We start from the raw sequence: 14400 nt of genomic DNA, 5'->3' as shown, positions 1-14400 counted from the left end.
TTCTGATGTATTAGCTTGTGCTGGTGATGGAGCACAGACTCTACATCATGTGTTCCTTCCACAGCCTTTACAGCAAATGTAGGCCGGCTGCAAAGACTTTAGCAGCTACTGGCCTAACCGCGTGTTCCTAGCTGCTTTCTAAGTGATGAAACTCCAGGAATTAATTAGCTGCTTATTGGCAGATGAAGTCTGAAGGGGATGTTTCCTAAATGACAAGTAATCTGGTGGCACTTTGCACAGATTAAAAAGAACAAAAGGAAATATCTCAGTGCATTTTCATGGATGGTATGAGGCGTGAGAAGAAAAACTAGACTGAAGGAAGACGTAGTGTGGCAAGACGGATGATGAAGGAGAAAAAACCCCAAGAGGAAATTGGCAAGTGACCTTTCTCATCAATCAGCGAGGGCAGGGCGAGATTGGTCAAGCAGACAGTGGGAGGAGAAATCAATAAAAACCTCTGGAGTCTGAGCGAGGAACAAAGAGGAGGACAGATTGCATCCAGACTCCACTTCCTCTTTGACAACATTTGATCCTGCTTCACTTTCTCAGGTCGTCCCTGGAAGCGATAGTATCATCGCAGGTCAATAATTGCTTTCTGCTGGTTTCTGATGCTGTTTCCAGTGAGACCTCAGAAAAAATTACAAAACTGAAACGGAGAACATGATTAGAAACTTCTCAACTTACTTGAGCTCTCAAAGGTCAGCGGTGTCTTACAAAGTACGGTGGCCAACTCAGCACAATAACAAAACAATGCAGACAAACATGGAGCTTTCACTGTTTTCTTTTCTGAATTGGTGATCTGTTTTCTAAAATCTTATAGTTTCATTATATTTTCTGTATTGTTAATTTGTTTGCTTTATTTTTTGCTTTTTAAAAAAAAATTTTCATGCCAATCTTTTTTTTTTTTTTCATGCACGCAGGTTCATTTCACTCGTTATCTTGAGAAAACAAAAGGCTGATTACTCAAAATAAGATCATCTAAATTTCATAAGAGGGGACAGACAGGCACTGCTCTGTGGGAGCGTTTAGGAGTTTCAAAGCAAGCCACATGAACTTTTTAGGAACTTTTGCCATTTGTTTTCATGCTGTTTTTCCTTGTGATCTATTATGTATATTTGCACATTATATATAAATAGCCAAAAAAAAAAATAAAAAATACAGGGTTCAGCTACCAAATGCTATTGTCATGTTAGCTGATAGCATAGCACTAACTGACCAGGATGTAAACTGTTTGTATTTATAGCTGTAGTGCAAGCATTGGGAACACTATTATACCCAAGTATATAAATATATACAACATGCAGTGATGGACTCAGGCTGTTGGGTTGGCAGGGACAGAAAAAATAAAAACAAATTATGCATGTAATGTATTATTAATGTAATTTAAAGGAGTTGTCATAAATGGGGAAATTAACGATAGGAAACAAAACCGTTTTTTGTACCTGTTTATTTCTGCCATAGCATTGCGTATTTTAATAGGAGGGTTTATGGGGATTGACTCAGTTTTGGGGGCAGCCTCAAGTGGCCATTTGATACTGTGCATGTCTCAGTTCAGTATGCTGCTCTGACGTCTTCAGGGACTTGTGATTGACTGGGGAAAGCGATGCAGAGCACGTGAGTGTCCAGCAGATGGCAAACAAAGACTGTCATGGAGTCTCAAAGGCCGACCGTATGATCACATCTTAATCACCATTATCAATCTGAGTCATTTCAATACATGATATGGAGGATGCTTCCTGTCCATTTGCTGTATACATCTTTTTGCAGAATTTGACCTCTGTTGCTGCAGTCTGACCTTTGGCCTGACTGTGTTTGGTATTTCATAATGCTGAACTCTGATAGCAGCTGTCCGGGAAATCATTTTGAAATCTGGACTCTAAACAAATGAATCAGTGTTGTTGTTGCTGCACTGTGTAAACAGACACAGAAGAAATGACACTTGGTGGAGTGTTACTTGCACAAAACATACAGAATTAAGGTTTAAGCTAAAGCCTGAAGGCCTGAGGTCTCATCTTTGACCAGGAAAGCAACTGTCATGATGCTGACCTGGTAATCAGATTAAAGGATTTATGTGTGTTTACTCAGATACCTAGGTTATGTAACTTGTAAGATAAAATCACAATATGGAGATAATATCATAATTACAGAGATACAAACTCATGATGACTTGTAAAATCCACTTTATATGTTTTAATTCTGATTTATTACCATATATATGAAGTGTTGATAGCAATGGGCAGCATTCCATCAGTGTGTTGGCTTCAGAGCAGTACTGTGATGACAGAGCGTGTTTACTTCATGTTTCTTAACTTTTGGGGGGATGCCCTCAACAATAATTAATTGATTCTGATCTGAACTGGGCTCTTCACTCTGCTTTGATTTTTATTACGGACAAAATGTGTGCGAGATATCTTGGATTTGTTCTTCTGCTGGTTTGCTTTCCAGGAAGGCTGCATGGTAAGAGCATTAAATTCTAGCATTTCAATGTCTTTAAAAAAAAGAAACAAAAAACATTTCAGTCAAGTGCTCTCTCACTGATCACTGTTCTGTATCTTACAGGATCTTCTACCACCACTGACTTAAATGAGAGCGAAACCAGTCCTCAATTCATACCAAGTAAATCATTCAGATTCATTGTTTCATTCACATTGCAAACATTAAACGTGTGTTTTACTAAAGCAATAAATAATGTAATTATTGTAAACAACGTCATTTATTGTTTGTAAAGCCAGTCAGGGATGTTTTGATAAGCAAAATAAGGTCGATTTCATCATGTTCATTTTATTACAATAAGCTGTGATGTTACTGCTGTGATCACTCATTCACTGGGATACTGTGACTGTTAAATAACCACTCTTTTCTTTCAGTCAGGAACTGTGGAGATCACCCAGTGGTTCCAAATGGTGTTCTTGTGCAAACAGATCGAATGTCTTTGAAATACCAATGTAATGCTTTTTACACACAAGTCGGTTCAGACACTGTGGTGTGTCACAGCGATGGCAGCTGGTCAGAACTGCCCGTCTGCAAAGGTATTAACTAGTCAATATCATTATTTTTCAATCCAAAACTCTATCAAAGATATCAGTCAAATAATCATATATATTTTCTTTTCTGTTGATTTTTTTGCAGAAGCGTTCTGTGTCCTGGATCCTGCTCAATATGCTGGGTACAATATTAGAATTCCTGCCAATGAATATCTAAAGGAAGGAGAGCAAAAGAGTTTTTGGTGTACCGGGTACCAGAATTATTACAGAGTCTTTCGCTGCATTAATGGAAGAATATCTTTCTCAAGTTGTAAGTATATGAGTAAGCTCTTCACATTTCAAACTTTTCCCACTTTACAAAGTCTCTGTGTCCACCACACCAGCCAGCTTCTGGAATCCCTCTATTGCTGGTCCTCCCACCTTTCACATTACAAAGCATGTTTTTTCCCCTTTATCCTCCATCACCACCACCAGCCCACCAATGCTTCACCATGTTAGGTCCAGACAAAGTGCAGTTTATGATGAGTAAAATGCCTCATAACACCAACACAAATCAACATAAACAAACCCTGACAAAGAGTCAAGGCCTTTAAGAACAGAATATATTTTGCTCAGGAGGTGCAGCCAAGAGGAAATGAGGTGAATTAGACCTCAGCAACAAAAGTTTGTGTGAATGAAATCTCCTGCTGAAATACTGACTGCTGTCAATGGATTCTTTTTAGGTTGTTCAGATTACTACCATCGATATGTAAGTGTTAGACTTTCATTTACTTTTCAAAGAATTACGTTAGTATGAAAATGTTTTGTGTATTTCATGTTGGATAACAGATTTCATTCAGCACTTTTACATTAACTGATTAACTGTTAACTTTGTTGCTTGTTGTCTCTGTTCTAACCAGGGATATTGCCAGTGGAGCTGAGCAGAGGAGCTCCTGCTGGACTGACAACAAAGACTGGTTTTTGGTCACATTTGTATTTGATTTGTTTCATTTTAATGGAAAATACATACACACGTTGCTGGAGCTGATTGTGTCTTTATAACTGGAACTCTTAATGCACGAATAACATCTATGTGGCCTCTTCAGCAGTCTGAATAAAATGTTTGCCAGAAACCTCACCGCAGACCTTTGTGTCATTTTGTCCACAAACTGTTTAGAACAGTTATCACCCAGCATGTTATCAATTATCACAGACTCTGTAGTTTCTGTCAGCTCTACAAAGATTTCTTGCAACTTTCAGCTCCAGGACCATCAGACTGAATCAGCAACACCAGCATTCATATTATTATTTACACCCATCTGTCTCCTACATGCCAACATGTCCTCTGTGAAAAAGGCTGCTTTCAGGACTGAATAAGATCATGCAGAGCACATGAGGACCCAGCAGATAGCAATCAGTGTTTGAGCTAGAATTCAAAAACAAACTGTTTGACAGCAAGCTAAATATCCCATCCTATAAGAGCTAACATGGAACATGAGCTTGATAATTAAATGCATCTATAACAGAACTCCACCTCTGTCTAAAGTCTGTCCTTTGGTGTGGCTGTGCTCTGGACGCTGACCTCTGATCACAGCAGTCTGGACCATCAACTGGAAATCAAATCAATCATTTGGGGTATTTCTTAAACAAATGAACAAATGTGAAACAACAAGAGGAGTGTTTTAGAGAATATTGTTAACTCTCAGCGTACACTGCTGCATGATGTTTGGTGTGGACCAAAGTGGAGGAAAAATGATGAGAAATGTAGCAACTGCTGTGCACAACACTGATCTGTGTACTGTGTTTACATGTGTGATAAGCAGCACCAAGATGGTGTTGCACAATGTGACTGATCTGACTGCAGTACATGAAGCCGTGTGTGTGTGTGTGTGTGTGTGTGTGTGTGTGTGTGTGTGTGTGTGTGTGTGTGTGTGTGTATGTGTGTGTGTATGTGTGTGTGTGTGTGTGTGTGTGTGTGTGTGTGTGTGTGTGTGTTGGCTTCCGAGCAGCAGCTTGCTCACAGTGATTCAGCCTGATGTTTACTGTTTCTTAACTTCATAGTCCTTTTCAGGAAATGCCCTCTATAATTATTAACTGGTCCAGATGTGAGCTGGGCTCTTCACTCTGCTTTGTCGTGTTGATCTAATTCTTGACAAAATGTGGCTGACATGTCTCAGATTTGTTCTCCTGCTTTGGTTTCCAGGAGTGCTGCACGGTAAGAACGCTGACCAGCGTCACTTTTGAGACATTGTAATTTGTTAAATGTGTGTTTAATGTGTACTTTGTTTATCGTTGTATTTCAGCACAAAGTGCAGCTCTGCCTTGTCCTGCTCCCACACTGAATGGTGGTTATTTTGTCCCCGAACATGAAACTTATGCTCATGAAACCAAGCTCACTTATGCCTGTGAAAATGGACATAAACCAGTCGTGGAGGGTTGGTGGGCAACAAGCACATGTCAGAATGGCAAATGGTCTCATGAACCACAATGTATAGGTAAGTGTTCTATAATATGTACACTGGTTTGTTTGAATGCTGAAATCCTTCAAACGTGTTTTCCAGCTTAAACTGTTTGTCACATTTCATGTTTCATGGGTTTTCTCTCCCCCTTGGAAAACCTCATTTATATTGGATGTTTAGATAAAGCAAAAGGGTGAAGTCAGCCACTTGTCACTGTATGACTGTGGGGTAAAAAGTCAAGTTAAATGTTATCACATTTACAAATAAATGTGTTCAGTGTTGAGCCTATCTACAGTATCTTGATATATAAGAATTTAATTGGTATGGTCTCTGTTTGTAATAAGCAAATAATTGCAGCATACATGGTAAAACGAAAACTCCAAAGCTGTCGATGGTCAACACAACTGTTTTTTTTTTTCTCCTCAGATGAAAATGCGTGCATTCCACCAGAGATATCCAATGCAAAAATCACAGAAAACCCAAATGGTTGGTATAAAGCTGGAGATACAGTTAGGATAACATGTGACAAAGGATATGAACACAAAGGCAATGATGCCACAGCTATATGTGAAAATGGAACATGGACCTCTGTGCCAGCCTGTGAGAGTAAGTCTGTCAGATGTTCTGTACCTGTAAGCTGTAAAACTAGCAGGGACGAGAATGATAGCCAGAACCAAGTAACCACTCATGTGAGCACCTTTTCTGTACCTACTCATGGCAAATGTGTTTATTTTTACAGAAAGTATCAGCGTATGCGGTGAGCCCCCTAAAATCAATCATGCTGTCATCATTAGTCATGGATACCAGAAACTGTTTGCCCCAGATTCAGAAGTGAAGTATGAATGTGAAGATGGATATACTGTAAAGGGAGGAAACGACAAAAAAAACGTCTTTTGCATGGCTGGATCCTGGACTGAAGGCCCAACATGCAGTAAGTGGACAGTGTTCTGAGATAGGCAGTGGTACAAATATTTTTCATTGAATGTGAGAGAAATTATTGACTGTTCATTGAACCCTCCTGAACAGTGATTTTCCAACCACAGCTAGAGGTAGAAACCATAACTAAGCATGACAGGCCTGTCAATCTTTGGATTTCTCCACATGCGAAACGGTGTGCATGGGGCTGTAATCAGAATGATACTCTGTATGTAAAGTTTGAAACATGTCTTTTATCCATCTTTCCAAAACCAAAAATGACAAAAGTCATACCTCAAACATTAGCACACCTAGCTTACTAGCTTAAGCTAAGGTGCAAGGTAAGAAGCATGTCAGTAACTTTTATTTTGTGGGGTTTTGTGTATTTGGGAAAAATCCGTGATGTACCCTGGCATACTCTGCACTCAGCCTGAAATAGAAATTTGGTTCTCTCTGCCAACTACAACTGAACATTTTATAATTTGTGGAAAATCCCTTATATCAAATATCTCTCAGAAGTATACCTTTTGTATACCTAATGTTTTTCCACTCAGGCAGAATGACCAGACCAGGTACTGGACAAGGTGGTTCTGCAGAGGTGGGAACCGGTGGGGGACGCGTTACATCAACTGCCAGGGGAACACAACCTACAGGTGGAGGTAGCTTACTGATTTGTATTATAGCTGTATTATGAATTAGTACATATTATGTTTTAGATAATCATTCGGGACAGAAAAGTAGAGCTCAGGCTTGGAGATCATGTAAAAGTTCAACCAAGAGTTGGCTGCCGTGGTTGTTTATTGTGAATCAGAGGCAAACAGCAGAACAGGCCAGGCAGTGGCTGGAATCTTCAGGAAGAAGACTGACAAGGATGAGGGCACACCAGAGAAATCAGGCAGGCTGGAGACAATGGACCTAAAACACTGGCAAAACAGGATAAGGCAGATTCAAAGAGAGCAAGAGGAGATTGCATAGAACCATGAGAGTTGGCTGAACATAGCATCACTGTGACACACACATATATGATCTTGCAAAGAGGAGAATAAAGGACCAGGGTTTACATACTGCAGGCTATAGGTGAAGTTGATGAGTGGATTGGCAGCAGGTATACAGGTGAGTAGTAAACTAGGTGACCATGCCCTGATTGAAACAGACACACCCATACACACAAACAGAGAGAAGCAGGACACACTATGTAGCGGAAAACAGCAAAAACACTAGGGGTGAGGGAGGAATCTTGCTAGACCTAGTGATGGGAATTCCGGCTCTTTAAGAGAGCCGGTCATGTCCAGGATACTCAGATGGTCATGGAAATCCATGACCATCTGAGTATCCTGAATGAGAGGGGTACCCACGACCACTCCTCTGGGCCATAACTTTCCCAGTCAACTAGTGCTGCAGTCCTCTATCCCATCAGCGTATGTAATTCAGAGGTCTGACTGTGAATAAAGGATGTTTGTCAATTTCAACGCAGGAGGAATGTGGGTCAGAAGCAGAGCATAGAAGACTGGAAGGAACTGGTTTGAGCTGAGACACACAGAATACTGGGTGGATGCTCATAGTATTAGACAACTTAAACTTGACTGCAGATCTGTTAATCACACTTCCCACCAAAAAGGGGCTAATAAAGCAAGGCTAGAGATTCTTGCAGTCAATCTTCTTGGACGATTGTATGGGGTCTGGTGTTACTTGGCCAAGTTTATTAGCATCAGCAGTTCTTCATAGAGCAGCTCGAGTGTCCCTCCAGACTTGGCAGCAGCAGCAGAGGTGCAGGTAACCCAGAGAGAAACAATCTGCAGCAGACCTGATTGATTGATTCCAGGGTGACAAGTGTAACAGGAAGTGTGAGCCCATTGCAGAACCTGTCAATGAACACAGTTGGGAACAAAGAGACAGGAGGCCCACTGCCTGGATCAGGTTGAGACTTTTGGGCCTCTCTCATCAATGACTCGATTTCCCAAGTTACTGCTGCTACTACACAGGACAAGGGGAGAACCACCTTCCAAACATGGGTCCTCAGAGGTGTGCTTGCAATGAAAGAGCATCTGGTTTGGTATTTTGGGATCGTGGGTGATCAATAAAGGTAGGGTTGAAACAACTGAAAAATGGCCAGTTTCAATCTGTCATTCTGTTGGTGACAGCTAGTGGGAATGGAAAAATTCACAGTGATGGAGATTTTGATCTAGTGCTGAAAGAGTAGAGCCCCCACTCCAGTGTCAAGTGCACCTACTCCTACGAAGAATTTGCGAGTGAGGTCTGACTAGACCAGAAAGGGGGCATAAGTTAAGAAATTCTTGACCTGAGAGAAAGTGAGGTCTGCAGGTTTGCAAGAAACAAAGGAGAGTACAAAGAATGTGAGTGACAAAAGAGTCTCCAACTTGAAGCTCTCGCAGCAGACGAATTGGGCATTGTGTAGCTTTAAGGTACCAAAGAGAGGCTAGATTCTTAATAGTGGAAGGGAAAATGGAGGTCCAGGAGGTGGATGATGACTGGTGTGTCTTACCGACTTTTTCATAACACCATTCTTGCAGGCAGTTATCTAGCTTGATAGCTAGGGAGACAAGAGATTGATGTTGAGTTCATCATGTGAAGTAATTTTGTCTTTCAATTGTTCACTCAGGCATTTAATGGACACCCCCTGCAGAGCCTCGTCATTCCAATGGGAATGCATTGCCAGCACCCTAAAATCCATAGAGTAATCAGCAAGACATCTCAATCCCTATGGTCCAATAGTTAATGGCTGCTGATTGACAACCATACAGCACTGTAGTAGGAACCTGCAGCATTTTTCAAAATCACCAGTGAAAAGCTCATGGCCCGTGAAATATGACTCTCTTACCAGCGTGGGTGCAGGTGGTAATGCAGATGGTTGGTGTGGTTGAATGGCTGTGGCAAGCAGGGACATTGAAGAGGCTGAGGGAGCTATTAGAGATGGTAATAGACAGAGTGAGTTCATTAAGTGTGATATGAGTTCCCATGATTTGAGTATTGTCGGAGAGTGTGCCGAGAAACTGCTCATGGTGTCCAAGGAAGATTCCTTGTTTGGATATGGCGTGTTACATGTTGTTTGTTCCCTGGTCTCCAGGACCCATTTGGCCAGGTCATTCTGTTAATTCCTCAAGACCCAAAAGAAGAACTCAGACCATGTAAAAGTTCAACCAAGACTAATTTATTATAAGAGTAGCTAGTGGTGGAAATATGGAGCAATGGTGTGGGGCTGGCTAGATTGTGTATTGTGAATCAGAGGCAGTAGAAACACTAGGAATGAGGGAGGAATCCTACTAAACAGTATATCCATTTAAAAAAAACACTCTATAGAACATTTCTAATATCTTGTTATTTTATTATTATTATTGTAATTAATTTCCATTTAGGCAGAGAAACCAGACCAGGTACTGGACATGGTGGATCCACAGTTGGTGGAGCAGGTGGACAACACACTTCATCTGTTGGCAGTGGGACACAACCTGCAGGTGGAATACTGGATATGCATGAGTATCCATTTATCTCTCCAATCCATTCCCTTTCTAGAATCAGTACTGTATATGTCTCATGAGTTTTCTCTCTTCCTGTTAGACAGAGAAACCAGACCAGGTACTGGACATGGCGGATCCACAGTTGGTGGAGCAGGTGGACGACACACTTCATCTGTTGGCACTGGGACACAACCTGCAGGTGGAATACTGGATATGCATGAGTATCCATTTATCTCTCCAATCCATTCCCTTTCTAGAATCAGTACTGTATATGTCTCATGAGTTTTCTCTCCCCCTGTTAGACAGAGAAACCAGACCAGGCACTGGACATGGCGGATCCACAGTGGGTGGAACAGGTGGACATCACACTTCATCTGTTGGCACTGGGACACAATCTGCAATTGGAGTATTGGATATGCATGAGTAGAAATTTGTCTCTCCAGTCCCTCTATAGAATGCAATATATACTGTATATGTCCTGTAGAGGTAGCAGGCCGGGTACTGGGCATGGTAGAGGTACATCTAGCAGCAGGACACAACTCTGTAGAATTTGTGGAAACAAACTGTATTCTAGAGGATATTTCATAATCATTGATTGAAAGTTTAATTTAAATTACAATTTTCAGTCTTCAATTTCCAAAAAGCATGAAGAATTGCTGGCATAAAAACATTCAGAAAAAAATGGATGCTGAACATCTCAAAATGATACTGTTCCCATGATTTGAGTATTATCGGAGAGTGTGCCGAGAAACTGCTCATGGTGTCCAAGGAAGATTCCTTGTTTGGATATGGCGTGTTACATGTTGTTTGTTCCCTGGTCTTCAGGGCCCATTTGGCCAGGTCATTCTGTTAATTCCTCAAGACCCAAAAGAAGAACTCAGACTATGTAAAAGTTCAACCAAGACTAATTTATTATAAGATTAGCTAGTGGTGGAAATCTGGAGCAATGGTGTGGGGCTGGCTAGATTGTGTATTGTGAATCAGAGGCAGTAGAAACACTAGGAATGAGGGAGGAATCCTACTAAACAGTATATCCATTTAAAAAAAAACACTCTATAGAACATTTCTAATATCTTGTCATTTTATTATTATTATTGTAATTAATTTCCATTTAGGCAGAGAAACCAGACCAGGTACTGGACATGGTGGATCCACAGTTGGTGGAGCAGGTGGACGACACACTTCATCTGTTGGCAGTGGGACACAACCTGCAGGTGGAATACTGGATATGCATAAGTATCCATTTATCTCTCCAATCCATTCCCTTTCTAGAATCAGTACTGTATATGTCTCATGAGTTTTCTCTCTTCCTGTTAGACAGAGATACCAGACCAGGCACTGGACATGGTGGATCCACAGTGGGTGGAACAGGTGGACATCACACTTCATCTGTTGGCACTGGGACACAATCTGCAATTGGAGTATTGGATATGCATGTGTAGCAATTTATCTCTCCAATCCCTCTATAGAATGCAATATATACTGTATATGTCCTGTAGAGGTAGCAGGCCGGGTACTGGACATGGTAGAGGTACATCTAACAGCAGGACACAACTCTGTAGAATTTGTGGAAACAAACTGTATTCTAGAGGATATTTCATAATCATTGATTGAAAGTTTAATTTAAATTACAATTTTCAGTCTTCAATTTTCAAAAAGCATGAAGAATTGCTGGCATAAAAACATTCAGAAAAAAATGGATGCCGAACATCTCAAAATGATACTGACTGATGTGTCTTCAGTTCTGGAAACCGACCTTTATCTGTTCTTTATCTTACAGGATCTTCTGCCACCTTTGACTCAAATGGGAGAGAAAGCGGTCCTCCGTTCATATCAAGTAAATCATACAGATTCATTGTTTCATTCACATTGCATACGTTAGCTTGTGTTTTTTCATGTATTTACTTGGTGTAACTTCTCAAATATTTCTTCACTTGCTGACTGGCTACTGTATTAAAAAGCCAAATTTAGAGCCAGTAGTCATTATGAAGAAATCTGTATCATTTCAGTACAGCCTTACTGAAAGTTTTGGCTCTAAGCAGTGGTATCTCTGGATTGGAAGTGCCAGGGAGGGATGATGTCTTTCTCACTGCACTAATGACTCCTGCTGATTGGTTGTGGTGCCTGCATGGGAAAGGGTAGCATGTGGGAGAAATAGTGTTTATTATGTGTGTGTTACATCCTCCCTGTGAAGCTCATGGCTGCCAGATAAGAGGCAGCAGGTGAGGTCAGGTGGTATTGTAGCGTCCTCTTGACAGGTGTCTGTATTCACATTTACTTGTGTCGCACCGTGAAAACTACAGAGGAAAAATACAGAAAAACACTTAACTGTAACTTCAAAATAAGCCTCTCAAAATAAAATATTATAACAAGCCAAAAAGTGGCAGTGCAGCACTACATCATCAGACATCAGACCCATATAGCAATCACAGCAGAGGTGATTTTAAAGTCATTTGCTGGTATTAAAGACTACAGTGCAGTCAATTAGGCATTAAACATGGGAGAAAAAAACAAGGATAAAATCTGTTTGTAAAGCCAGTCAGGGATGTTTCGATAAGCAAAATAAGGTAGATTTCATCATGTTCATTTTATTACAATAAGCTGTGATGTTGCTGCTGTGATCACTCATTCACTGGGATACTGTGACTGTTAAATAACCACTCTTTTCTTTCAGTCAGGAACTGTGGAGATCACCCAGTGGTTCCAAATGGTGTTGTTGTGCAAACAGATCTAATGTCTTTGAAATACAAATGTAATGCTTTTTACACACAAGTCGGTTCAGACACTGTGGTGTGTCACAGCGATGGCAGCTGGTCAGAACTGCCCGTCTGCAAAGGTATTAACTAGTCAATATCATTATTTTTCAATCCAAAACTCTATCAAAGATATCAGTCAAATAATCATATATATTTTCTTTTCTGTTGATTTTTTTGCAGAAGCGTTCTGTGTCCTGGATCCTGCTCAATATGCTGGGTACAATATTAGAATTCCTGCCAATGAATATCTAAAGGAAGGAGAGCAAAAGAGTTTTTGGTGTACCGGGTACCAGAATTATTACAGAGTCTTTCGCTGCATTAATGGAAGAATATCTTTCTCAAGTTGTAAGTATATGAGTAAGCTCTTCACATTTCAATTTGCCACAATGCTTTTAGTTTCTGCCTTTTCTGTCCTCTGGACAGTCGCCCTCTTGCAGCGTGCTCTCGATGACAACAGCTTTCTTTTTCATGAGATCGGCAATAAAGCCAAACTTTTCCCACTTTACAAAGTCTCTGTGTCCACCACACCAGCCAGCTTCTGGAATCCCTCTATTGCTGGTCCTCCCACCTTTCACATTATAAAGCATGTTTTTTCCCCTTTATCCTCCAACACCACCACCAGCCCACCAATGCTTCACCATGTTAGGTCCAGACAAAGTGCAGTTTATGATGAGTAAAATGCCTCATAACACCAACACAAATCAACATAAACAAACCCTGACAAAGAGTCAAGGCCTTTAAGAACAGAATATATTTTGCTCAGGAGGTGCAGCCAAGAGGAAATGAGGTGAATTAGACCTCAGCAACAAAAGTTTGTGTGAATGAAATCTCCTGCTGAAATACTGACTGCTGTCAATGGATTCTTTTTAGGTTGTCCATATGACTACCATCGATATGTAAGTGTTAGACTTTCATTTACTTTTCAAAGAACTACATTAGTATGAAAATGTTTTGTGTATTTCATGTTGGATAACAGATTTCATTCAGCACTTTTACATTAACTGATTAACTGTTAACTTTGTTGCTTGTTGTCTCCGTTCTAACCAGGGATATTGCCAGTGGAGCTGAGCAGAGGAGCTCCTGCTGGACTGACAACAAAGACTGTTTTTTTGGTCACATTTGTATTTGATTTGTTTCATTTTAATGGAAAATACATACACACGTTGCTGGAGCTGATTGTGTCTTTATAACTGGAACTCTTAATGCACGAATAACATCTATGTGGCCTCTTCAGCAGTCTGAATAAAATGTTTGCCAGAAACCTCACCGCAGACCTTTGTGTCATTTTGTCCACAAACTGTTTAGAACAGTTATCACCCAGCATGTTATCAATTATCACAGACTCTGTAGTTTCTGTCAGCTCTACAAAGATTTCTTGCAACTTTCAGCTCCAGGACCATCAGACTGAATCAGCAACACCAGCATTCATATTATTATTTACACCCATCTGTCTCCTACATGCCAACATGTCCTCTGTGAAAAAGGCTGCTTTCAGGACTGAATAAGATCATGCAGAGCACATGAGGACCCAGCAGATAGCAATCAGTGTTTGAGCTAGAATTCAAAAACAAACTGTTTGACAGCAAGCTAAATATCCCATCCTATAAGAGCTAACATGGAACATGAGCTTGATAATTAAATACATCTATAACAGAACTCCACCTCTGTCTAAAGTCTGTCCTTTGGTGTGGCTGTGCTCTGGACGCTGACCTCTGATCACAGCAGTCTGGACCATCAACTGGAAATCAAATCAATCATTTGGGGTATTTCTTAAACAAATGAACAAATGTGAAACAACAAGAGCAGTGTTTTAGAGAATATTGTTAACTCT

At 40.6% G+C, this 14400-nt stretch overlaps 1 protein-coding gene across 1 annotated transcript; it reads left to right on the top strand.

Moving 5' to 3' along the window:
* The first annotated feature begins 5107 nt into the window (after positions 1–5107).
* Positions 5108–13020, top strand: LOC139338826 (complement factor H-related protein 2-like). Its single transcript, XM_070974100.1, has 11 exons — positions 5108–5178; positions 5267–5458; positions 5849–6028; positions 6162–6353; positions 9180–9283; positions 9914–10012; positions 10116–10236; positions 11594–11650; positions 12488–12649; positions 12750–12914; positions 13007–13020. Exons 1-11 carry the CDS (start codon positions 5121–5123, stop codon positions 13018–13020), a joined length of 1344 nt encoding a protein of 447 aa, XP_070830201.1. The 5' UTR covers positions 5108–5120.
* The last annotated feature ends 1380 nt before the right edge of the window (positions 13021–14400 follow it).

This window comes from Chaetodon trifascialis, chromosome 11 (genome assembly GCF_039877785.1).
Source record: "Chaetodon trifascialis isolate fChaTrf1 chromosome 11, fChaTrf1.hap1, whole genome shotgun sequence".
Taxonomy (NCBI): Eukaryota; Metazoa; Chordata; class Actinopteri; order Chaetodontiformes; family Chaetodontidae; genus Chaetodon; species Chaetodon trifascialis.
This window is presented reverse-complemented; position numbering and strand designations above follow the sequence as displayed.

What these genes read in the sequence shown, in the direction of transcription:
- LOC139338826 (XM_070974100.1), top strand. Translation starts at nt 5,121, where the DNA reads ATGTGGCTGACATGTCTCAGATTTGTTCTCCTGCTTTGGTTTCCAGGA. An exon ending in GACTGAAGGCCCAACATGCA is followed by an intron (nt 6,354 to 9,179) that starts GTAAGTGGACAG and finishes CTCTCTTACCAG; the next exon opens with CGTGGGTGCAGGTGGTAATG. An exon ending in TAGAGATGGTAATAGACAGA is followed by an intron (nt 9,284 to 9,913) that starts GTGAGTTCATTA and finishes TCTTCCTGTTAG; the next exon opens with ACAGAGAAACCAGACCAGGT.